Source organism: Euprymna scolopes, chromosome 19 (genome assembly GCF_053919585.1).
Source record: "Euprymna scolopes isolate OS-2025 chromosome 19, ASM5391958v1, whole genome shotgun sequence".
Classification (NCBI taxonomy): Eukaryota; Metazoa; Mollusca; class Cephalopoda; order Sepiida; family Sepiolidae; genus Euprymna; species Euprymna scolopes.
The window spans coordinates 87,766,025-87,793,851 of record NC_136500.1 but is presented as its reverse complement, the minus strand read 5'-3'; the positions used below and the strand labels follow the sequence as shown (position 1 = coordinate 87,793,851).

The 27,827-nt window shown below is 35.9% G+C and overlaps 1 protein-coding gene across 1 annotated transcript in view; it reads left to right on the top strand.

Annotated features, from left to right (window-relative positions):
• The first annotated feature begins 9,934 nt into the window (after positions 1–9,934).
• LOC145240278 (tetratricopeptide repeat protein 16-like) overlaps positions 9,935–27,827 on the top strand; it is a 55,802-nt gene continuing 37,909 nt past the window's right edge. The window contains exons 1-3 of the mRNA XM_080103860.1: positions 9,935–9,959; positions 18,189–18,596; positions 24,050–24,225. Of these exons, the coding sequence (XP_079959986.1) occupies positions 18,198–18,596; positions 24,050–24,225 (575 nt within the window). The 5' untranslated portion in view covers positions 9,935–9,959; positions 18,189–18,197. The remainder of the gene's footprint in view (positions 9,960–18,188; positions 18,597–24,049; positions 24,226–27,827) is intronic.

Genomic DNA, 27,827 nt, shown 5'->3' with positions numbered 1-27,827 from the left:
ACTCCTATTACAGTATTTCTAAGTTATGTAAAGAAAAAGAAAACCTTTTTTTTATATAACAACAAAAAGGTATTTATCAAAGTTACTCATACTGTTTGATATTGAAAAAAGTTAGAGAGTGTCAGAGTGAGGAGATAAAGAGTTAGAAAGTTTGGTGGCCACTTATTTTTATTTCTGGGCGGTAGTTCTTGTGATGGAGAATAGTTATTGCATGAGAATTCAGTGGATAAAAGATAAGAGAGAAAACGGCTGTATTTTTTTCTGGTTACTTCCAGCGAAACCTGTCTGACCATCATACATGATTCTCCAAGAGCGAAAATGTATCATTTATGCTTGCTACAAGTCTATCAGTCCTGTGTATGCAGTGAGATGATGTATAGAAGTGAAACCTGGCCAGTGAAGGTTGAGGACATGTGTTGCATGGTCCCCCCCTCGCCAATCTTTTACAAAAAACACCCGTCTAGCTAAATCCACTGTCAAAAACTTTCCCCACTCTTTATCTATGCCTAAATCAAAACGTAGATTCCATGAACAAAGCTTCTTTCTTAGAACTGCACGCCTGTGGAACTATGTTCCGTCTGCCTGCTTCCCACCTGACTACAACCTGGATATCTTCAAGTCCAACGTAAACAAATTCCTGATGAACCGCCCCCTTAAGTAGACACTTTATTAAATCTCCACACTAACGTACTGTACTTACAATAACCCTTATCCCTGAGTGGCCTTGATAAGTGGTGACCACCTTGTAAAAAAAAAAAAAAAGAAAAATGGTATGATGGATGTGTTATGGGAATCTTAAAGACAGACTTACATCTAATGACTTCAAAGGAAGATTTAATGTGTACAATATAGAAGGATATCTGTAATACATTTTTGTTTTTTTCTTTGCACACTTTATTTTATTTTATATTTTATTTTATCCTTTTTTTTTTTTTAAACCAAACAAATCTAACCCTTTTTTTTTTTTTTCGTTTGTGCTCATATCATTCTATGTAATTTTATCTTATTTCTCACACATCTTGACCATTCTTGATTCACTTATTTTAAAACAATTTCCTGACAAATTTTTCTTTTTTACCATGTCACATCGACGTAGTAATGCGGAGAGGGAATCCCTATTTAGCTTATTTAGATGACAGAAGAACTTTATTTAAGTACAATACTTAATAGTAACAGCCATGGTAAAGTGCAAAAAAAAAAAAAAAAAAAAAAGTGCCGCCCAATTTAACCATCACTATTCGTTACCTAAATATGCAGTATCTTAGCTGTGATACTAGAGCTATTCTTCCTGAGTGGATGCTATGCTCCGTGCGTGACTTTAATGTCTTCCTATAAATACAAAATACGAATTTCCGATCCGCCATGAACTAGTTCTTGTAACTGGAACAAACACCTAACTGCTAGCTACGAAATCCCAATATACATTTTACCTCCAAGACGATTACCTCTGTCTAACCTGCATGCGCAAAAAAAAAAAAAAAAAAAAAAAAAAAAAAAAAATTACCTGCCACTCTAAATCCTAATGTAGATCTGTTTCTTGTAAATTAATAACCTCTGTCCCTTGAAGGCTAACAATCTGCCCCTTCCCACCAAACCGCCACTTAACTCCTACATTTCACACCGTTTTGTACTGGAATCTTTAACTTCCAGCCCCTAACCCTCACATGCTAACTGCTTAGTCATCACTAAACATCTATACAATTCTACCCTTTAGACATGCATTGGAGTTCATTCCTATTCCAGTTGATATTTAACAGCCAAAGTATGTACTCGGAAGCAAAGCACACCGCACTGTATTACACAACTATGTCTCCTCTTAGATAGCTTTGCAACGCTAATATGAAACTGAACCAATGCTCCTTGCTATGCTAAATGTCCATAACTCTTACTTGAAAGCTGAAAACATCTTCTCTCAATAATAGAAACTCACTTTGTACCTTCAACTTTATTCGCACCTACTAAAACCAGCCCATATATCTATTTACCAAATTACACATGACTCAAAACTTACTGTCTTACCCATACTATACTGCACTCGCATCTCATGCCCTGCTGTCATCTAAAATATAGTTTGGGCACAACTCGTAGTTCAATTCTTAACACCTACTCACACTTTAATGTTATACTAGACCCAAGCTCATATGAATAAAAAAAAATAAATAAATAAATAAAAAGAATAATAATAAAAAATATATATATATATATAAAAGAGAAAGCCTCAAACCACATTATCTCTTCCTAACAAGCCTCCTTACAATCATAGTTGCTTACACTGCATGAGCTCTACTCAACCCCTTTATCCAGTAACAATGAAATAACAATGTCCCTAATCCACTTTGAGGAGTGTAACTATTTAGCAGATATAACCTCTACAAACTAACCCAATAACATTAACTAACCACGCGGGGTCGCAGAAATACCTGGATTAGAACCCAGGCGCGGAGCAAACCCTCTCAGTGGTGATGGACCCAGTAGATCTTTCCAGATCATCCCTCTAGGAGAAGGAAAACTCTGAAACTAAACCAAAGAGGAGGGAGGCCTCTTCAGTCTTGGATGACAACTTTCCTAGAGCTGGTGACTCAAACCAATTACTGGTTTGCAAACCTAATTTGCTTAAGGAGTAGATAGGTCCTGCCTATCGCCCGGCTTCCATACTCCTTCTTTGCCTATTAATCAGGCGCAGAGATACTATCACAGTGATTCGACAGAAACACCCATTGGTAGATCTTGTTTCTTGTCTAGGGCAATGAACGCCATTTCCCCACTCCCGACACAGCTGAGCAAAGCTGGGCACTTGAGAATGCTTGAGTACCATATATGCCTGAACAATTAGATTGGGTTGACCTTCCTCTGATGGGTTGAGGGTACCGGATTGACAGTTACTGGCTGCTGTTTCCGACTGGTAGTACAGGTGCCCTAACTCTTTGGTAGCGCTTAGAGCGGCTGCTCCATCAACAGTTGTATAATATCGGGATGTTTGCAGTGCCATGGCGCGCATGGAAAGGGACCCTGCACTCATCCCCGGTGGGCTTTCCTGAGGCCACAGTCCTAGTTGATGGAGGGTCAGCTGATGGTCTACTTGTGATGCATGTGTGATATTCTGCATAACCTCCTGTTCGGCTTCCCCTAACCTAACTGAAACTCGTTAAAAAACATGATGACAGTAAAATCTAAAAATAAGCTTAAACCAGGCTTAGGGTCAAACAAATCCAACTTGCCTACTCCCTTGAGGCTTGCATTCACAAATATCCATGGGCTTAGAACTAACTTAGCTGATGTTGAAGCATTTCTCCTAACAAATACCCCGGATATCTTAGCACTAAGTGAGACTAACCTACACTCCTCCATCCCCTCTAACTACTTTAACATGCCTGGATATCTCCCACTCTGCCGTAAGGACTCTGACAGACATATGCACGGACTTGGAGTTTACATTCGTAATACCCTTCCCTTGACTAGAGAAACAAACCTAGAAACGGATGATCAAACCTTTATGTGCTTTAGACTAATCATGCAACACAACATTAGCTACTTTTACTTCCTCTACCGCTCTCCCTCGACCCAAGACTGCACCATAATAAACAAAGTATCTGACAGCATAGACACAGCACTCTCCTTCGACACTAGCGCCCAAGTTCAGGTATTTGGCGACTTTAATGTCCATCACAAAAACTGGCTTGGATTCTCTACTTACACAGATGCAGCAGACAGTGCAACTCATAGCTTCTTTGTATCTCACTCCCTATCGCAAATTGTTACTTTTCCAACCCGCTTCCCTGATCAGAAAGAACAACACGCATCACTATTAGATATGTTTTTGACCACAGTTCCTGATGATTGTGTAACGAAAGCCGACAGCCCACTTGGGAACGCTGATCATGCGGTGATAATGGTTGAAATCGTCCTAAACTCTAGACCCAAAACTGAAGAGCCAGTGCTCAAAACAACGAGATATTATAAAAAGGCTGACTGGGAAGCCATCAGAGATCTTATCAGAGACGCCCCCTAGGGAAATATTTTTTCTCTTCTTGCTGAACAGTGTGCAACCGAGACCACTGAATGGTTCAAAACTGCAATCGAAGCGCATGTTCCCATGCGGAAATTCTATAGCAAGCCCCACTCTCCCCAATGGTTTACTTCGACTTGCGCAACTGCCATTGCTCAAAGGCAGCATGCATTCTGCAGGTTTAACCGACATAAGTCCAGTTCAAACAGATAGAAGTACATAGAAGCTAGAAGTAACGTTAAAGAAATAGCGACAACTAAGAGGGAATTTACGGAAACCACTAAAAAACGCATCGAAGCACAAAAACTAGGAACTCGAGACTTCTGGAAAATCTACAACAGTGTAGTAAATAATGGGCAATCAACAATTCCCCCACTAACCAACAATCACGAGGTTCTTTGTTCAGCAACCGAGAAGGCTAACATGCTTGCCAGTCGGTTTGCCTCAAACTCCACACTGGACCCTCTAAACCACCCCCTACCTCAATTTCCTATGCGGACAGACGCCACGCTAGACGATCTGATAATCACCCCTGCTCAGGTGCATGCTATCATAAAAACCTTGACACTTCAAAAGCATGTGGACCCGACCTCATCCCAGCTGTGCTATTAAAAAAGTGCTCAGCCGAAGTAGCTCCAGTTCTCTCCAAACTCTACAACAAATGCCTTAATGAATCTTGCTTTCCGGACTGTTGGAAAACTGCTTCTGTGGTACCAGTATTCAAGAATTCTGGCGAAAGAATTGACCCATTAAATTATCGCCCTATTAGCCTCCTCCCACTTTTTGCCAAAATATTTGAGACCTTAATTAACCATGCTCTAGTCCAGCACCTTACAGATGCTAAACTTGTGACCGACCAACAATATGGATTTAGACAAGCCCGTTCCACAGCAGACATCCTCACTGTAATCTCTGAACGCATATACCATTCACTGGACAAAGCGGGAGAGGGCAGAGCGGTAGCTCTAGATATATCTAAGGCTTTTGACAGGGTATGGCATGAGGGTCTCCTCAGGAAGATTAGATCTTACGGTATCACTGGTAGAATACTTAACATAATTAAATCCTTCTTAGATAAGAGAAAAATCCAGGTTGTCCTCGACGGTCGTACATCTAAACAATATGATATAAATGCGGGAGTGCCCCAGGGATCTATCCTTGGACCTCTGCTGTTCCTGATATTCATAAATGACCTCCCCGACAAAATTGCCTCTGAGATGGGTATATATGCTGATGACACCACACTCTATAGCAGGCACGACAGGAAAACAAATGAACATATATCTAAAGTAATGGCAGAAACACTAGAGGATGACCTCCAATCTGTAGTGGAATGGGAACAAAAATGGATGGTCACGTTCAATGCCGCCAAGACAAAACTGGTTTCATTCAATAATTACAAGAAACCTTCTCTACCACCTATAGCAATGGCCAACGACTCTTTATTTGAGAGTATGTCTCTCAAGCTCCTTGGCCTAACGTTCACAGGAAACATGAGTTGGAACAATTACATCGAGGGCATTGCCAGGGCCGCTGCAAGGAAGGTGGGCTCTCTCTACCGTGCTAGAAAACTTCTAACACTCGAAAGTATCCTGTACCTATATAAGGCCACTATTCGCCCATGTATGGAGTATTGCTGTCATATTTGGGCTGGTGCATCGGCTACTAGTCTCTCGCTCCTTGACAGGGTTCAAAAGAGAGTCGCAAATCTGATAGGCCCTAAACTGGCATCTAAGCTTCAGCCTCTGTCCCATCGTCGAAACTTTGCATCCCTCTGCCTGTTCTACAAGTATTATAATGGTGAATGCTCTGAAGAACTGCAAGCACTTGTGCCCCCACGACGTGAACACCCTCGTCAGACCCGACAAGCTGCAAAATCCCACCCCCACATTGTAGAGATCCCTAGATGTAAGAGATCTTTCTACTCCAGTAGTTTCTTCCCCAGAACTGCTAGACTTTGGAATTCCATTCCAGGTTACTGCTTCCCCAACTGTACTGACATGCATAAGTTCAAGTGCAACGTGAACCAACATCTCGCTGCCCTAATCCCTACATAGTACCCCAGTAGATGTTTCCCCTGATAGTAGCCCCCTACACCAAAGTGGCAATGTGCCTTGTTTGGGGTGAAAATGTAATAAAAAAAAAATTAAAAAAATAGAAACTTTGATGATGTGGTCATGTTCAAAGAATGAACGAGAGTTCTTGGGTTGGTACAGGGTGGAATGATAAAAGTGTCGCCCCAAAGAAAACAACTACAGCTTTATTTTAAAAATTTTATTGAAAAAATCAATTCAGGTAAATTGATTATGTAGTAAAGCTAACATCTATTCAATGTAATCACCTTCAGCCTCAATCACCACCTCAATGTGGTGGAATGCTCTGGAACTGGGAGCATGCCTTTTCCATAAGCAGCAGTGAGAACTCAGCGAATACTCAGTGGATGGCATTGTGGAATGTCATGTTGGTTCTGTTCTTGACGAAGTAGCTGTAGCAGCCGAAACTTGCTACAATCACAGGCAGGAGCTAATTCTCGCAGCTCGAGATTTGAAATCCATTTTCTCTCTGGCTTGTCTAATCAAAAGTCAGCTTTCAATCATGTGACTGAGTACATAAAAGGCGAAATCTGAAACTCTTATTCCTCTTTCTTCCTAACCCTGCCAGGCAGCAGACGTTAGCCTGGGGCTTTGGCCTCAGGCCAGACATGAGTACAATAAGCTAACAATGACTCTCTTCAAACTCACATTTATTTCCACGTGTGGTACCCAAACGGACTTTGTTTATCATGTTACAGAACTGCTCTCATCAATTCACCAACACACACACACACACACCCACGACAACACGTCAACACACTGAATACCTTTCCCTTTTTTTCTTCTTTAACCAGCCTCCTTGTCCCGACGACTGCTGGCTACAAACACGTGTAAACTGAACTATTCTCTCCTTCAACCAGCTACATGATATTAAATCTATCTTGAAGAAAATCCAGCTACCCTAAAAGGGGGTCTCTATATTAAAATTCATCAGTCTAGAAGGATTTCTCATTCGCTAACTGACGGCAGAGAAAACGCAGATACTATGCTTTGTTTCTAGTCATGCAAAATGCTGATTCTTAAACCATTTTGATGAATAAGTGCACAGAGCAGAATTTAATGAAAGATTGATTCAGGGGAAGTAATCGAAACATAAAAATACGGAGTTATTTCTCTTTGAGCATAAACATTTTATTTTAAAAAGTGCCGTTCGCTTCCAAAATGGTTGCCAAATTTTATCGCTTAGTTCTGTCTGATTTTCTAAAGAGCAAATGGATCCACCGTTTTAATTTGCTGTATTATTTTTCCGAATGTGTTCAAACGGTCCTTCAAATTTTATATCTTTTTGTTCATTAAATTGTTAGGTGAAAGTACAGAATAGTTATAATACACCCGCCAGCCTGGTAACATAAGTGCATAAGTACCAATAAAGTGATTTTTAATATCGTATTCAGCTAAATCCATAACAAGCGGCACTTGAATTAATGGTTTACTTTATTGATATTACACCGTAATCACGTGATTAAAATTTTAGCAGACGAAACATTGGGAGTCAAAAAAGTAAGTAGAATCGATTTTTTTTGTCCGTTTGCTTATTTTAAAAAATACATTTAAAAACAAATCTAGTTTAATTTTTCAGCCGAAAGATCTGCAGAAAACCTTTGTAAACACGGTGAGGCTTAATTTAAAGATAACCCTTAGTTTATGGTGAATAAATTCAGTTGTGTATGATGATTAAGCTGACAGACTCAAAAGGAACACTTTTAAATCGACACCGGTTAACTGCCAGCGCACGTGTCATTTGTAAACAAACATGCACAATCCGAATTGCCCCCCCCCTCCTGATGATTTAAAATATTAAGGAAAGATTTAAAGAAAAATAGGGAGAATAGGGTTTTTATTACTGTACACATAGATTCGAAAAAGTTGTCAAAAAAACAAATATATAACAAATAAATGTTATCAAAGTTAAGTTACTTTTCTGCCAAACTGGATATATTTTTTGTGTTTTTATTAAATGTAACATGTTTATTCAGCTCGAAAAACATACAGTGTTTACCGATGTATTCGAAAATTCAAGATGGGGGTTTGTATTACTGTACACATAGATTCGAAAAAGTTGTCAAAAAACAAATATATAACAAATAAATGTTATCAAAGGCAAGATAACTTACTTTTCTGCCAAACTGGATATATTTTTTGTGTTTTTATTCAATGTAACATGTTTATTCAGATTGAAAAACATACAGTGTTTACCGATGTATTCGAAAATTCAAGATGGCGTCTGCCGTCTCACACTCTCTTTAACACCGTAAGTTTGGAAAAAGGTGTTATAAATAAAAAAAAAAAAAAAAAGCTACAAAATACTATTAAAAAACCCGCCGAATATATGTCAACCTATGTCACGGTAACATATATTGAGCGAGTTTTTAACAGTATTTTATCCGTTTTTTTTTATTTATAACATCTTTTCCCACACTTACCGTGTTAAAGAGAGAATCAGACTCCCTATATGTTTTATGTAGAGTGCATTTTTTTTTGGGGGGGGGGGCTTTCTTTTTTAACATTCCTTTTCAATAAAGGAACGCAGAGATGGTATCAATCAAGTAATTTCTTGTTTTAAAATGAGTTCATTTTCTATGATTATTCAATTTTTGAATTTAAGAAAAACATATCAAATATGTATTTTTTAATGTCGGCTGCGTTTTTATTTCTTTCTTGATTATCATATACTTTTTGCCTTTACTATCATTTTTTCTCGCTCGCTCTTATTCCGAATTCGTAGTAGTGGGCCAGGGCCACTGGGCCGTGGGCGTGGGTGGGCCGGCATTAATGGACTTTTACTTTTTTACCAAAATGGTCATTAACAATGTTTTTTTTTTGTTTTTTTTTTTGTTGATTTTTTTTTTAAAGTTTAACTTAAACAGACATACATGAAGGAAGAAGAACCAAGAAAAAATAATAAAAACGCAACCTACAAACGAATATTTTAGATTACTTGTTCATGGATGCAATATTTGTTGTCTATAGCAATAGACTTATTGGCACTCTTGCAGCTGCAGCGACTTATTTATTTATTTATTGTTGCAACAAAGCTATTAACAACGCCAACATCTATTCATATTACAAAAAACGAAAATGCGACGATAGTTGTAGAGGAATTGTAAATGCAGCTTTTTTTTATTTGTTGTTTCATTAAAGAGTTTCATTATTTTTTTTAAAAACCTTATCATAACATTTACTTTCAAATTAAAAAAAAAAAAAAAAAGGTTGCGGCAGCTTCTTTTGTGGTAGACGGAAAATTTAGGAGACAGGGGCTCTAACTCTGACCTAACTCGGGGGGGGGGGGGCGAAAAATAAATAGCACCGGTATTTTATCATTAAATTTAAATTCTATTGTACGATTTTAATTACACGTGTTACTGTCGAAATAATAAGTTTTCTTTTTAATAGTTTTTTTCTTCTGTCGTTTTCCTTTTTTGTTTTCAGTCAATTCTTTTCTTCTTATCTGTTTGTTTTTTTGTTTTTTATTTCATCTGAAAATTTAAATAAGTTTTATTTTAAAACCTTTTTGTTTTTTATCCTTTTTGTTAGCATTCTATTGTTTTTATTTTCTGTTTTCTTACTGTTATTATTATCGTAAAAAATACGAAATAAAATACTTATTAATTCGAGTAATTTTTCGTTAAGCATTAAGTTAACAAGTACCGAAAGTTATTTACAATTCTTTCCTTGTTTAAAAATGCGAAATAAAATACTTATTAACTTGAGTTCGTTAGCATTAAGTTAACATGTAAACATGTAAACGAAAATGAAACTACTGGATGTAACCATGGTTACGGCAATGATAAAATACCGGTGCTATTTATTTTTCGTCAGGTCAGAGTTAGAGCCCCTGTCTCCTAAATTTTCCGTCCAAAGTAAACATATGCCTCTTTTTTAAATGTTTTCATTTTATGAAACTATCGTTTGTTCGTTGATTTTTCTCTTAATAGTAGCGTAAAGACTACATTTTGTATTATTAATGTTATCAACTTTCTTTTCTTAATGTTTTGATTTAATAAAAAAAAAATATCGGTGCATTGAGCGTCCTAAATTATGAGATGATAAATGAACGAATTTCTTGGTAAAAGTGAGTTGTCTCCCTCTGTACAGCGCCGACAATTTTATCGTTCTACCCTGTACATTTAAAAAAAAAAAAAATGTTTGTAAACGGTTCCCATGGTAGCAGAAAACAAGATGGCGGCCACCGGCAACGTTAATAATTTTTATTATGAGGGTTAAAAAGTAAATCGTCAAAACTCGAAATCTTCCGCTGCAGGTGATGTGATGTGGTTTTAATATCTATTTGGTTATCTTCAAGCTATGTCCCCCGACGTTTGTTGTGGGTCTGTCAGCTAGCCGTTGAAAACTCTGAAAAACACTTGTTTTTATGAATAATTATTTAGCCTTTTCATCATGAAATAATCTCATAGCGATCACTTTTCATGTGTCTGTGCTTCTCGTCCCTGCATAACTTGATTTATTATTATTATTATTATTATTATTATTATTATTATTATTATTATTATTATTATTATTAAGCGATTTATTGGAATGTGAAAAAATCAACAGCGTAAAGGAAAACGAAATTCTGTTTTTATTACAGGTTATTTTTACCTTTAAAATACTTTTTAAATAAACGAACTAAAATAAATTTAGTTTACATAAAAATAGTCGGCACTTCTACAGAATTGGAACGAGATTTTGTAATCGATAAATGGAGTTTTCAGATTAAAAAAAAAAACAATAGTTTCAACTGTTTTTGTTTTGTTTGTTTGGGGTTTTTGGGGGTTTTTTTTTTTTGTAAATTCTAATAAGTTATAATGGTAACTTCTAAATTATGCAGTCGAAATTGCCTGAGTATTACTGAATTATTAAAAAAAACAACTTTAATCATGTTAGCAGGGGGGAAATTTTCCGCCATCTTGTTAAAATCAAAACGGAAAATTACCTCCCTTTTGAATTCTCCTGTGTTTTACGATCGTTTTCATCAAATTCTATTTTTTATTTATTTTTTTAATGAATAATTTTCTACCCTATCGATTTTTTTAGAACGTTAGTATAGGCGAGAAAACAGAATCCCGGAAGAGAGTTCTAAAATCTAGCAGTTCTGGGGAAGAAACTATTGAAGTAGAAGGCTTTCTTACACCTAGGATTCTCTACTGTGTAGAGGTAGAATTTAGCTGCTTGTCGGGTTTGTCAGGCGTATTTATGTTGAGGGAGTACAAGTGCTTGTAGTTTGTCAGAGCATTCAGCATTAAAATACTTGTAGAACAAGCAAAGGGATGCAACATTTTGTCAATGGGACAGAGGCTAAAGCTTAGATGACAATTCAGGACCTATCAAGTTGGGGACTCTCTTTTGAATCTTGTCCAGGAGTGAGAGACTAGTAACAGGTGCACCAGCCCAAATGTGATAACAATGCTTCATACATGGGCGAATGGTGGCCTTATAGAGGTGCATGATACTTTCAGGCATAAGTAGCTTTCTAGCACGGTAGAGAGAGCCCACATTCTTTGTAGTGGCCTTAGCAATGCTCTCAGTGTATCTGTTCCAACTCATTTTCCCTGTGAATGTTAGGCCGAGAAGTTTAAAAGAAGTACTTTCAGATAAAGAGTCTTTGACCATTGCTATTGGTGGTAGAGAAGGTTTCTTGTAGTTATTGTAGGAAACAAGTTTAGTCTTGGCAGCATTGAATGTCACCATCCATTTATGTCCCCGTTCCACTACAGATTGGAGGTCTTTGTCTAGTGTTTCTGCCATTTCCTTAGATATGTGTTCATTTGCTTTCCCTCGTGCCTGTTATAGAGTGTGGTGTCATCAGCCAATATGTCCATTTCAGATACAATTTTATCAGAAAGGTTATTTATGAATATTAGGAATAATAAAGGTCCAAGGATAGACCTCCGAGGTACTCCCGCATTTATATCATATTGTTTAGATGTACGACCGTCGAGGACAACCTGAATTCTTTTCTAAATCCACAGAAGTGAAAAAAAACATTTTACCTTACATGGTAGAGAACACTTATTCCCCATGCTGAGTGCATTCCAGTATTGGCAGAATATCCCTGTTTTATCTTAGAGATATTGCCCAGGTGATGAGTTAATGAACGCTTGTATTGCTTTGTCATTGTGAAATGTTGTATGTGCTTTACATTTGTCGGTATATTTAATAAATCTGTGTATTTGTACTCGGGCTCAGTTTAGTTAGTTATTGTACATAATTTATGCTTGTTCAATATTTTCTATTTCAGGTTCATTAAATTAATTAGTAAATTAATTATGAAACACTAATACTCACAACAATGTAAAATATTAAAAAGTGTGTTTTGTAAAGTATGTGAAACATGCTTTGACAGAGTAATGTCCCTTGAACTGGGAGAAAACAAAATAACATGCAGTGAAAGACACCATCTTTATAGTAGTAATCCGCGCGTGTACATACTTTAATAAATCAGTTTTATATATCACATTGCTTTTGGTTTGTTGCTTGTGCATTTGTTAAAATAAAATAAATACAGAGTTGTTTCCCTTAGATTAGTTGTCTTTAACCGAGTCTGTGCATTCAATTTCACTACAGTTTTTACTGACTCTTTGCGAGACCATGATGTAACACGAGATATGTTTAATGTGGAGGAAATCCAGCTCCCCAAATAGGGCAGATGGTTTTATAGCAGCACGTTATCAAACTGAAAGTTGCATTTAAGATGCTAAAACCTATATAACTGAAAAATGATCTCAAATTCACAATCTGCCTTTTTAGATATGAATTATATGTTGTTTGTCTCAAATAGTCTTAAATATTTTCATTCTATTATGGAAATTCTTCTTTTTTTTTTTTTAAAATAGAAATCGCTCCAAACAAGGCATAAAGCCACTTGATATAAGGAGCTAAAAACAAAAATATTACTTTCAGGTCCAAAACTTATCAATGATAAGTGTTAGATGGAATAGATTCTGACCAAGAAAACAGCAATTCTTCCCTCTTTGTCAGAAACATTGCTCCTGGAATGTGACGACAAATATTGAAAAATTGGCCAAAAACATTAATTTCTTCACCCTCAACTAGCCACTTTTCTATAAGGCAGGGTCACATTTTTCATTAATATTTTCGAAAATCATCGCCTTTTTTCAATTATCTAGCCTTAATTTAGACCTACGTCACTTTCGGCTTGGCGATGGGCAAAACAGCTAACGTGTAACTTTTTTTTTTTTTTTTTTTCACTTTCTTTTCCTCTTTCGCGATACGGGTTCGAGCCTGTCTGCCTACTACCACTTTTTTTTTTTTGCGCAACACACACCTACAAACACCCAGGGAACGCCAGGTACCCAGACTAGTTAATAATAAATAATAATAAATAATATTATAATATTACATATTATATAATACATAATATTACATATTATATATTATATAATACATAGTATTACATATATATTATATAATACATAATATTACATAATACATAATATCTGTTGGAATATGTTTCGTTGGGGACGCCAAATCATTTATCCCCATCTAGAAAACAGGGGAGCTAATCCAAAAATGAAATGTCTCAAGGAATATGCCGGAATGCCAATCTCTCTATAAAAGTCAATGTGGGTGTGTATATGTGTTTGTGTAATATTTGTGTAGATATTGCCAAAATATTGCTATCAACCAATCATATGTAAATGCATGCCTAATGCCATCTTACCACTTACCATACTCCTACCAACCTTAATACTAACCCTAACCCCGTGTTTGGGTCCTTCTTTTTTCAAATGTTGTATTAATGTATAATTTTGCTGTCGTGTTCAATTGCACTTTAATTCTACCATTACTCCTCTGGTGATTGTTAGTCAAAAGAAGAAATTTTTTAGGAAGCAATCTACTAAAATATGAATTCGATTTGATAATTCATCTCCTTCATGGATATGAACCAATGAGTTAAAAAGAAGCTTCCTTAGCCATGTCTAACCACTAACAATATCTCAGGAAAAAAGAATGACTACAGCTATGAATTAGAAGGCTAGAGCAGTCATCAACATTGACATTGATTTCATTGTAGAGAGCTACCCTTGTGAAGTGATTTGGTCAAATGTGGACCAGTCAGCTCAGAGAATCTACATAAAATCTAAAAGTGTATTTTTATGTAAAATTTACTGAGGAAGACAATGGAAGTGTTTCCCGAATCTGTAAGTGTACCACAAAGAGCATAACGCTCTTCAAATTTGAAATTCCATCTTATTTTTATTAAATTTAAATCATGTTTCAAATTTTTCTAGGAAAGTCAATAAGTGTCTCCTAACCTAAGAGAGTTATGAAGGATAAATCTTCTTTAGAACTTCAAACTTAACCTATTTTGATGAAATTTATGTCATGCATATAAAATTCTCCAAGGAATACAGCGGAGGTGGTCCCAAATATCTGTTATCCTCTATGCACCAAATATATCTACATACCATCACCTAAGTGATCCATTGGGACAAACTCTCCCTCTAAAAACTTCAAATATGTATATCCACTTTTAATAAAATTTAAACTATATGTATTATATATTGAAGTGGATAGCTCCCGGTATTTAGAGAAATGAGGTAATTGGAATCGAAAATAATATTTATTAAAGGAGAATGCTGGAATCGAACTCGGTGATCAAAAGTTAAAAATGAATAGATATTGTCATTTAGATGTGATTCCAGGAATGTAGTGAATTGTTCATTATAGTAGAAATAATTATACAACAAAGTTAGATTAGAGCAGGTAGAATGGAACAATGGAAATTTAGGAATGTTCTTTCTGTGCCAGAAAACGTGTTGGAAGCATATGCAATAATACACGTGCAAAACAAGCACATATTGGCCACGTTCTGACGTCACAAAGAAATATAGTGTCAATATATACAGTTAAGTTAGGGTTCAAAATAAGTTAGAGTTGAAAGTTGGCAGGTTGGCAGTTGAAAGAAGAGAGGGTTAGCCTGAGCTCCTTCAGGAAGTGAAGGGGGAAAGAGAAGACAAAATGTAGAAATCTAAACGGCATCGAACTCTCACCATTAGCTGGAAATAAATGTCTTCATATTGTTATGTAAGCCTTTGTCTTCGTCGTCATTTACACAAGGTAATGTGTTGTTTTCTGTAATTATACAGGGTGGCCCACTTAAAAGTAGCCCAAACTCTCTAATCTTTCTCTTAACGACCAACTGACACCACAAGAAAAATGCAATTCTTTTTCCAACAAGATAACACTGCATGCCTCACAGATCACTGACACGAGTTTATGACATGTTTATGGAAGAAAGACCAATAAGCAAAGAGCTATGGCCACCACGTTCCCCGGACTTGTCATCATGTGATTTTTATTTTTGAGTGACTTTAAAACAAAAAGTTTATGCAAATAATCCTCACAATGTAAACCAACTAAAGGAGAACATTACCAACGTTATCAGGAGAATCACCAGAAAAGATCTGTATGCAGTATCTGCAAATGTTGCTAAACATACCCAGAAATGCATAGATATCAACAGAGAGCACTTCCAGCTTTTTTATAACACTACAGGTAATTTAAGCAATAAAAGAATGTTCATCCTCTCTACTACATTCTCTGGGCTACTTTTTAGTGGGCCATCCTGTATGGTACATGCATGTTGTGGGGACTCACCTATGCACAAGAAATGAACTCTTCCGAAATGTAGAAATAGACCAAAAGGTACGACTCTCGGTGTCGTCTGTGTACTTTGTAATATGTGCTACAACTGCTGCTCTTTGTATATTCTGTTTTCTTTCAATACAATTTATCTTTTCTAATCATATCCATGTCTGTGTTTGCCTTAGTGATCCTTCTGGGGTCACAACAATAAGACATTAATTCAGAGAGTTTTCTTACCTTTCAGTTTCTAACTATTTTACAAAGCAGAATGAAAAAACAAAAAAGAAGCACTAAAAGTAAAGAAAATAAGATGATGTTATGAGCACAGTGAAAATTATATAGCAATGATTTGAGCAGTGTCAAGTTTTTCAGATAGTGTTAGACAAGATTGGATTTATATATTATTTAATTGGAATTCATTATTGAGATGAGTGTTATTTATTGATTTATTTATTGCAGACTATCATCCTCATCTTTCTCTTAGATGTTGTTTCACAACGTTTCGGCAACTAATAAAGATGAGGATAATAGTCCGCAATAAATAAATTTATAAGACAAAAAAAAATCCAACTTTGATTGCCCTTCAGGGCTCATGGTGCAGTAGATAGAGATGAGAATCTCTATGGTTCCAATCCTACCTAAAGCTGGCCAGAGGATTAATTAGCCAAAATGTAGTGAGATGACAACAACTATGGAAGGCAGAAAATGCTGAGGATGCAGTTAGGAGATTCAGAGTTCCTATCACGTCATGGTTACCACCTGATGAAGGCCAGAAGAATAGTTGACCGAAACATCGTGAAACAACAACTAATAAAGATTAGGATAATAGTCCGCAATATATAATAAGATTGGCTTTTCTCCAAAACACTCTTTTCTGCCATATGCTACATTTTGTATTATTTATGAAAATAATATTTGTTCTGTCAAGAATAGAAAAGATTCCCTAGTATTTATCTCCCTTTGCCAGTCCTTTTTTGTATAACGATTTCTTCAGACTCATACTGACGAGCAGCTATCGGTACTCGTTCCTTATTTATTTCTGTTTCTTCACAACTCTCATGGTGTAATTTTCTATCTCTTTAAATATCCTAATGTCTTAAACATCGCCGGTAGAAATATTGTTTTTTTTCTCTTTAAAGATAGAATTAAATACTTCTAGTATTATTTTTTTAGTATTGTTTCTATTGTTTAACAAACTTTATTCATCTTTTGTCTACGTGTTAGCCTATGATTCTCCTCTTTGATAACTTACTGATCTGGTATAATTTGTATATTTTTTCTTTTCTAGTTCAATCTTTATGCTCAAAATATTTTCTATTCTTTAATTTCATTAAGTTTATAACGCCTCTTTTTAGATTTTAGTAAACTAAATTCGTTTCTGTCTTGTCTTCATTTTGTAGTTAAATATTTCTGAAACAGTTCTCTCTGGTCTTTACAGTAGATGGTCCAATATACATATATATATATATATATATATATATATATATATATATAAATAGGATGGAGACAACTATGGCATTGACTTTTCTCCACAGCAGTCATGCGGATTAAGTGGGATGATTATGTGCCCATCAAACTGTCCTCAAGAGAACTAACGTCATCAGCATCGAGGCCTTGAGCATGAAACACCAGCTGAGATGGCCTGGTCATGCGGCTCATATGGAGGACACTAGACTGCCGAAACAAGTGCTCTTCAGTCAACTAAATGCAAGAAATAGACCCCGAGGCTGCCCGCCACTTAAATTCAAAGACCAGCTGAAGAAATCGCTAGGTGAGGCCAATATAGATCCAAACAACTTTGAAGCCTCATTGGACAACAAATATGAATGAAGGAACAGAATCAAAATGAGTACAAGCCAATCTGAAGAAAATAGAAGAGCCAATCTAATAACCGCCAACCAACCGCAACCACCCCCCACAATACAATGTGACCAATGCCCCTGATTATTCAGAGCCCAAATTGTTTTTTCCGGCCACAAAAGAACTCACCATCCCGATAATGACTAAAAATTCTTACAAAATTCATAAAACTTTCTCTTCTGCTTCTTTTCTGTATTGAACTTGGGATCTATGATATTCGGACATGAATGCATACCGACGACAACAACGATTTCTGAAACAATGTTTTCACTTCCTTTTAGTTTTTCTTTTCTGGCTTTATCGTTATGCTCAAAATATTTTCTATTCTGTAATTTTATTCTTATAACGTTCTTTCGATGTTAGTAAACTTTTCATCTCTGTTTTGTCTTCACTTTGTATTGTTGTGTTTCCGAACCAATGTTTTCACTTCTTTTTCAGTTTCACCTTCGTTGATGATCAATGTGTCTAAAATATGCCATGCCTCAGAGTTTTGATTGTCGATAAGAGTTTATGCTAGCTGCCCGAGGTTTGCATGTTTCTGTGAAGCATTCGCATCATGGACAGAGTATAACATTTATGTTAATTGCTTACCGTTTTTATTCTTATTGTTATCACTTCAGGTTTCGTAGATGGAAGAATCTGAGCAAGTCCAAAAATCCAAAGCCATAATTGCAAGGATTGAAAAAGAAAATGTGAACGTGCACCAGTTCTTCCCAGTCTTACAACACAGTTTCCAGAAGCCTTCTATGACAGAAGCTTCCAACTTCTGGGCAGGTCTTGTGTCATCTGTTTCTGGAAAAACGAAAAAGCCGTCTAAAGTTATCCAGCCGTCAACAGAAATAACAACCAACAAAAAGCCAATTGCAATCAAAAATGATGATAATGATGACAACATCAGTTTGCCTTTGGAAAATGATAAAGAGGAACCAAAAAATGACCCATTTGATGAGTTACGAATATTCTCACCCAACACTAGCTCAGAGGAGCTTAAAGTTTCAACAGCTCTTTCAAAAGCTGTTAAGTTTAATGTGAGTGTTCGACATTTGTTGAATTTGATTTAGTAAGATTATTTATGGTTGCATTCAAATTGAATGTAGCTTGTTCGAAAATAATTGCCATACAGTTAAATAGTGTCAATAGCACACAAATTCAAAATACAGCACACAATGACCTACAATATCAAAATATAGCACACAATGGCACACAAAATCAAAATATAGCACATAATGGCACACAAAATCAAAATATAGCACACAATGGCACACAAAATCAAAATATAGCACACATTGGCACACAAAATCAAAATATAGCATGCAATGGCACACAAAATCAAAATATAGCACACAATGGCACACAAAATCAAAATATAGCACACATTGGCACACAAAATACAAAATATTAGTTTCCTTGTTAATCCAGGTTGGTGATAATTGCACATGTGTGGATCCTTTCATCGTCAAACTATTTGTTCTTCATTGCTTTTATCATCATCATTATCGTCATTGTCACCATCGTTATCATCATCGTCATTATGACAGGCCTCCTCTTTCTTTGTTGATAAAAACCAAACCAATATTTGTTGTTTGTTTTTTAAAGGATTATTAAATAAACAGGAATAGAAAACTTTGTATGCATGTGTGTGTGTGAGAGAGAGAGAGAGACACAGACAGGCAGATAGGGGGGGGGCGTTCAATAAATAATCCCCTGACCTACTTCTCATAGCAGTAGAGCAACCAAAATTAGCACAGTTATTAGACTTTCTCTACATAGGAACCATAAAAACATACAAACATACATACAAAATTGTTGTCTGACATGTGTGAGGTTCCAAAATAAAAGAAACACACATGTAGGTGTGAACATAAGAATTATTAACCAATGAAAATACGAGGGATGTTCAGTAAGTGATGACTAGGGCTATGACAACAGCATATTCTTTTCATTGTCATGACTCTTGAGTATATATCCGACACAGACACAATTAATCAACCGAGAACCACACCACTCTATATAAAAGCATTTTTTTTACAAAGAAGTTACCACTTATCAAGGCCCCAAGGCCACTCGAGGATAAGGGTTAATGAGTGTACAGTAGTCAAGGGGAAATGTCAGTCATCGTTAGTAGTGGAAATCTGGTAAATTGGATTACTTAAGGGAATGGCTCATCAAGAATTTGTTCACGTTGGACTTGAAGACAACCATATTGTAGTCAGTTAGAAAGCAGGAAAATGGAACAGAGTTCCACAGATATTAACAGATACACACTCAAGAGTCAAAACAATGAAAAGAATATGCTGTTGTTCTAGCCCTAGTAATGATCCTGACTCATAGCAGTAGAGCAACAAAAGTTGGGACAGTTATTAGTCTTTCTCTACATAGGAACCACCCAAAGTTACACATTTCTCCCATCGTTTAATGCAGCTCTGGAGAAGGTTTTTGTAGAACACCCAAGGCTGGTCCTCCACCCATAAGATGGTTCCGGAAATCAAGGCGGAATCATTTGGGAAACGTTTTCTTTTAAAAAAAAAAAAAAAAAAAAAACTTAATGGCTGGAAAGAGGTGAAATCAGAGGATGCAAGGGCAGGATAGTGTAGACCGTGGGGAGAATTTCATAGCCACCCATCCATGCATTTGATCTGGTGACATGCACGTTGTGGACCAGAGCATTGTCTCGCAGGAAGAGAATACCTTTGCTGATCATGCCCTGCCTCTTGATTTTGATAGCTTCTCTTAATTTCCTCAATTTTAAAGCATAATATGCTTCTGTAATTGTGGTACCTGTTGCTAGGAAATTGTTCATCACTACTCCATCCTGGTCCCAGAAGACTGAGCATTATGTGGGGGATTGCACCCTTGCCTTATTTGGAGATATTGAGTCTAAGTGCTTCCACTATATTGAATGGGCTTTCGTCTCTAGTTTTATTTTGTGCAATCAATCTTTTGAAAAATGTTGAATCATCTTAGCATATCTCCAAATCTCCAAATTCTTTCTCAAGCACTTGAAATGTTTTTGCTTCTGGAAAGGTGTCACTGATCTGAGAATCCATCTGGTAGACACCTTCATTTGTAAATGGTCAGGATTGATAGTTCCCACAGACCTGGTACTAATTTTTACCGCTTGGGTTATTTGGCGAGTAGTCACACGTTGATCTTCTAAAATGGCAGCCTCAACTTGACTTATATATGCCTCATCAGTGGCAGAAGAGGGTCAATCAAGTCTGAGAACTGTTCCAACAGATTTTCAGCCATATTTGAATTTACGATGCCAGTGTTTTACAAGGTCATATGATGTGAGATCATTACCATATGTTTATTTCATTTCACCAAAAGTCTCCTGTGCTGTGCATCCATTTAAATACAAAAACCTGATCACTGCGTGACACTCAACAGGCTCCATTTCACACTCGACTTAGTTGAAATAACTATAAATCAGAACCCACAATTAGTTCAGTGTGGTAATTTGCCACATAATCCATCATCGCACATGCAAAAATTTAGCTAGGTCAGATGACTGGAAGTGAGTCAGAGGCATTACTTATATCATAGAACGCCCTTCTTAGCTCGTCTGTCTTGCTATACTTAGCTATATTGTTACATGACTGTCACCATCCTTGCTGTGGCTCCTTGAGAATCGTAATGTTTGTTTTATGTTCCTTTGCTTCAGTTATCAACCAGAAAGGGACCAAGATCCCTTTAGCCGGAAGGTGTGTGGTCTTCTCCTCAACTTCTGTTTTTAAGTCACCTCTGACCTTTTGAATGTCACTCAAGCCCCTCTATCAAAATTATTATTATCTAATACTTCCTCCTCAGTCTTTCTATCCTCCTTGACTGTTCATGCCCATTTTTGTGGAACAACAGATGCTGGTAACACCTTTACTCTACAGTGTGCTTCTCTTTTTGATGTTTTACTTAACTCAGGCGGATGAGAACCTTCATCCTTCTGTTATATTATGGCTTCCCGTGAGAATATGAAATGTTTGTGTTAGTTGTGGTGCTCTGGAAATTTCTCTGACTTCAACTAGAAAGTTCCTGACAGACACTGCATAAGAGTTTTGAAAGACATGCAGACATGGTCCGACAAACATAGACAGGGAATAAAAGATAATAGTACTTAATATGATAGTATATCCAGAGAGAGAACAGACAAAAGTACTTTTTTTTTTTTTTTTTTTTTACATGGGTGTCACCACTTATCAAGGCCCAGAGGCCACTCAAGGATAAGGGTTAATAGGTATACATTAGTCATTGTGATTTTAGCATAGTAAACAGTGGGAATTTTGTAACTTGGATTACTTAGGGGGACGATTCAATTAGAACTTGTTCACATTGGACTTTTTCTTTTTTTTTTTTTTTCATAGGTATCACCACATTATCAAGGCCAATAGGCCACTCAAGGATAAGGGTTAAAGAGTGTACAGTAGAAATTGGACAATATAATAATCATTAGTAATGAAAATTTGTTAAATTTGATAACTTATATGGAACGGCTCATCAAGAACTTATTTACGTTAGACTTGAACACAACCATATTGTAGTCAGCCGGAAAGCAGGAAAACGGAAGACAATTCCACAGGCGTGCAGTTCTAATAAAAAAGCTTTGTTCATGGAATCTACGTTTAGGTTTAGGCACAGATAAAGAGTGGGGGGAATTATTGATAGTGTTTACAGCTAGACGAGTGTTTCTTGTGAAAGTTTTGCGAGGGGGGACCATAGATTGAAGCTCAGTCGAACACTTTCTATGAAAATAACGATACATCAGAGACAAACTTGCAACATCTCTTCTGTGAGATAGAGGTTGCAAGGAAGAGAAAAGGACATCTCCTACGAGGCTACAAAGTCTATTTTGAACTCTATCAAGGCAGGACAAGTCCTTTCTAGCAGCTCCTGCCCAGATGTGGCAACAGTATTCCATCCTTGGACGTACCTGGCTCTTATATAAATAGAGAATTGCATCAGCAGTGAGATATCTACTGGATCGATAGAAAGATCCCACCATTTTTCCAGCGGCCTTGGCAACAGATTTGATACTTAAGAGAGAATGCTTTAAAGTTCCAATATAATGGATAAAGACATGCGTTACTGGGGTCAGAAAATAAAGAATATGCATGAATAACGGTATAAGTAAATATTACTTTCATTTCTGTTGGGCTGTTCTGGGAGTCTGATCATGGTGTCAGGGTGTGCCAAAGTCCAAAATAAAACTGAACATATGAAACATGTAAGGTAGCACTTAATAAAAAGACGGTAGTCTCCTTCTAACAGGCTAGAAAATTTGACACTTATACCAGTATCCTATATCTCTACAAGCCACAATTTATCTATGCATGGAATATTGTTGTCACATCTGGGCTGGTATGCCGTCCATTAGTCTCTCCCGGTTGAATAGAGTAAAAAAAAAAAAACAAACAAAAAAAAAACACTCTAATTTAGCAGATCCCACACTGTTTACCAAGCTCCATCTCCTGCCCCATCACTGCTATGTTGTGCCACTGTGCTTGCTTTACAAGTATTTTAATGAAATGGGCTCTGACGAACTTGTGCCCTCTCAATGTAAGTAACTCCAACAAACCCCCAAAAAGTACAATACTTCTTTCCTCAAACTGCTTGCCTTCAGAATTAGAGCCAACCCTATTCTCTCATCGCAACCAGTCTGGTCCAACTGCAGGGCAGGTCGAGACAGCTAGAGGTTATGTGGGATGTAGAAGCTGCTGGAAGTGTCGACATCCTCCTATAACAGCGCTTCTTATTCCCAAACTAACCTGGGTGCCTGGCATTGCTAGGGTGATTGTAGGTGTGTGTTGAGCAAAACAAAAAGTTGTACCAGGCAGGCAGGCTTGAACCTGTACTACGAAGGATGAAAAGAAAGTGAAAAAAAAAAACATGACGCGTTAGCTGCTGCACTAATCATCAAACCGAAAGTGACGTAGGTTTAAATTAAGGCTAGACAATCGAAAAGAGGGGATGACTTTCAAAAATATCGGAAAAAAAAACGACCCCTCCCTGTAGAAAAGTGCCCAGTTGGGGGTGAAGAAATTAATGTTTTTGGCCAATTTTTTGATATTTGTCGTCCGAAGGGTTGAGCTTCAAAATGATACTAACCTCATGAAAATGTGTCGCCTCTCTCGAAAGGTTTTGCGAGACATACAAACATACATTCATATATACATACATTTAAACAGACAGGTGAGATTTATATTATAGACAGTTACCTATCTGGTACTGACCAGGCTCAATGTTGCTTAACTTTAATGATTTAATGAGAATTTGTGAGTCAAACCTGATTATGCTGTCTATGCAATCAATGCAAAAGCACCTTATATTTATTGAAAATGTTTGTTAGATACAAGCGATGAAAGTTCAGATATCACACAGTCTCTTCAAATCTCAAATATATTTGTGTGAGAGCTGAGGAAGAAGTTGAAACAATGTGACCTTCCACCTGTTTCGTCGACTGATTTTCTTGGCTTGTTTTCTTTTGTAGTATGACCAGGAAGGTTATTTTGAAACGCTGGAAAATGCTGAGAAATGTAAGCGCTCCAACAATATTATGCGATGCCAAAGTCTTTTAGACCGTTTTGTGTGGGTCAGTTACAAAGCCCAACTTGAAGAAACGGACGATGCAGCGATCTTCACCGTTGAAAACACCTCTTTGACATTGTAAGTAGATTCATGTCAGCATGCATGGTGACCCGAATAAAATGCCGCCCATGAATCCGTTAACAAAATTCACACTTCTTTCTGCAATCGAACCATTATTTCATACAAAGAAACTTGAGTTTATGTCTGACTTGTCTACCAAGTTTCAGTTATGAAATTTCAACAGTCTTTGCTTTATCACCATTCAGTGATATGTGGTGACATTTTGGTGATCGTCTCATCAGTAGAGGTATACTCCTGTTTTACACTCATCGAACTTTAACACCCAGCTATTTAACTCTGGGATTGTCTGAAAAAATAATGTTTATAAAACGATCCCTAAAATGTTTAAGTTCTTGATGAGTCGTTCCCCTTACGTAATTCAATTTACCAAATTTCCACTACTAACGATGACTATGATATTGTCCCATTGACTACTGTACACTCTTTAACCCTTATCCTCGAGTGGCATCTGGGTCTTGATAAGTGGTGATTCCTATGTAAAAAAAAAAAAACTCTATAGGGCATTCATGACCAAAATCATGTCAATGTGAAAATAATTATTAACTATTTTGCATGTCATATTCAGGTGTACTTATCATTGAACGCCGATAGAATAAAGACTGTTGGACATTCTTGACTGAAACTTGGTGGACATGTTAGGTGTTAATGGAAGTTTATTTGTACCAAATATGATTGGATTGCAGAAAGGATAGTGAATTACAAATAAACTTCGATCTATGCCTGATCTGTCCAATAAGTTTCAGTTATGAATTGTGCACTAGTCTTTTTTTTAATCGTTGCTCAATGATTGGGGGGGCACTTTGGTGATTGTTGCATCAGTAAAAGGTGTGATCCTAAATAGGTATCACATTTATTGGATTCATCAGATTTTATCTGTGGGATTATCTGAAAAAAAAAAGTCTATGAAAACAATTGTCAAACTATTTTTGAACTGAAAAGCATTACCAGAACTGAAATCAGAATCATTTGTCTACAGTGGAATGTGTTAGGTATTGATAATTTTGCACGTCATATCCAAATGTGTTTCTCATTGAATGACGATTTTAGAACAAAAAAAAAAAACTGTTGGAAATTGTTGACTGAAATTGGTGGAAAAATCAGCCATAGACTGATTGTAAAAAGGATTGTGAATTTGAAATATTTGAATTTTCAAATTGGAGGTTGTACCCATAATATGACCCCACCCCCCTCTTCAAATCCTTTTTCTAAAAAAAAAAAAACTGAAATTTGTGAAATATTTATTAATTGATGTCTAATACCTATTGTTGATTTCTACATGATATTTGCTTTACCCCTTTTTCCATTTTATTTTATCTATACATTCGAACGGATTTTATTCACTAGATATCACTCTCGCTTATAGAAGATATAGAATTGCAAAGTAAAACATACATCCAGTTTATGGGTTTGTGTGTGTGTGTGTTTGTGCGTGTGCGCGTTTCTAAATGTGCTTATTACAGACAGGCTATTAGAAAGTCATGACTGTTGGACTTTATGATTAAAACTTGGTCAGTTAGAAATAGACAAAACTTTATTTATATTAGTGATAGAACGATGCCAATGTTTTTCCTGATTCTGACACAATTACCTGCTTTAAATTCCTGTTTCCGATACAGTTACCGATTCCGAATCTTTTAAAATCTCTAAATATTTAACCATAGAGGTGTTGTTTTTAATTACTTTTCAGATTACCGTAAAATAGATAAAATAAACGTGTAATGTATGCGTATATTTTAAAGTTTATTTGACACCGAAGGCATCTGATTCAAAAATGGAAGAAGTGAAATATTTTTTTCCGCCTTCTATTTTGAGTCTAAAAATATCACTTAATGTCACCCCTCCCACTTAAATTTTAGCGTTTTAATATTTTATTTTTATGAAGAAAAAAAAATATTTCACTTCTTCCATTTTTGAACCAGATGCCTTCGGTGTCAAATAAACTTTATTACGTCGGCTGACGAGTGACTTTTAGTTTCTTGCAATCCAATTTGTCCAAAACATCAGCATGTTCAGTGTAGCGACTATATAATATGTCTACATAAATAAAAATATTATATTTTGCTCTTTTTTATTGAGCACTCTTAATAACCTCGTTTTGATTCATGAGTTTTATTTCCTGTATCCTTTTTACTTGGAATATCTATATATATAAAAATGTAATTCTTGGTTCATTATAAGCGAATAAAACCATATTTCTACGTTACCAATTTATTTGAAATTTTCAGACAACCCATCTTTAGAGTCGAGGGATGTTTTTATGTTATTAAAATAAATTTACCTTGCAAATTATTAAAATATTAAATAAAATAAATATATTTTCGTAACCGTTAGTGCGAAGCTGTTTTGTTGATAAAACTGAACTTCCGGTTCGATTCATTTCACATGCACGAATTCACGAAACGAAGTAGATTTCATTTTCTGTTTACTCGATAAGTAAAAAAAAAACAAAAAAAACATAATTCATTTATTTATCTTCCAAATTTTTTAATTTAAACATTTTTTCTTTATTATATAAGGCAAAAAAAAAGTTTGTCGTTTGCTTTTTGAGTTTTTTAAAAAATTTTTTTGTTTTTCGATATAAGATTGGTTGGTAAAAGTACAGTTTTTTTTTTACAGATTGGTAACTTGCTTAAATAATATTTGGTGCTAATGCAAAGAGTGGTCTGCGCTATTTTTTAAATCGTATTTCCAGGTTTAATTAAAGTTTTATTATATGTTTTTTTATTCAATTGTAAGGTTAAAATACAGATTAGGTACAAAACACCCTCCCCTCCCCATGTTAAGAATGGCTTTTTAAATAATAACGTTATTATTTCAACAAGGATCACTCTCTGCATGAGTACTGTACTTTCACCTAACAATTTAATAAACAAAACATGGTACTTATGCAGAGAAAGTACCATAATAATAGAATAATAACGTTATTTAGAAAGCCATTCTTAACATGGGGAGGACGTTTTGTTACTATTCTATACTTTCACCTAACAATTTAATAAACAAAAGATGGTACTTATGCAGAGAAGGTACCGTGCCAAAATAACGCTATTAAGAAAGCCATTCTTAACATGGGAAAGGGAGAGTGTTCTGTAATTATTTTATATTTTCACCTAAAAATTTAATAAACAAAAGATAGTACTTATGCAGAGAAGGTACCGTGCTGAAATAATACCGTTATTTAGAAAGCTATTCTTAACATGGGGAGGGAGTTTTGCATCTATTCTATGCTTTCACCTAACAATTTAATAAACAAAAATAGATAGTAAGTATGCATAGAAAATACCGTGCTGAAATAATGTTATTTAGAAAGACATTCTTAACATGGGGATGGTATTTTGTAACAATTCTGTCCTTTCACCTAACAATTTAAAAACAAAACATGATACTTATGCAGAGAAGCTACCCCGCTGAAATAATGACGTTATTATTTAGAAAGCCATTCTTAACATGGGGATAGGGGTGTTTTGTAACTATTCTGGACTTTCACCTAACAATTTAATAAACAAAAGTTAAACTTAAGCAGACAAGGAACAGTACTGAATCATTAACATTATTTAGAAAGCCATTCTTAACATGGGGAAGGGAGGGTGTTTTGTACCTAT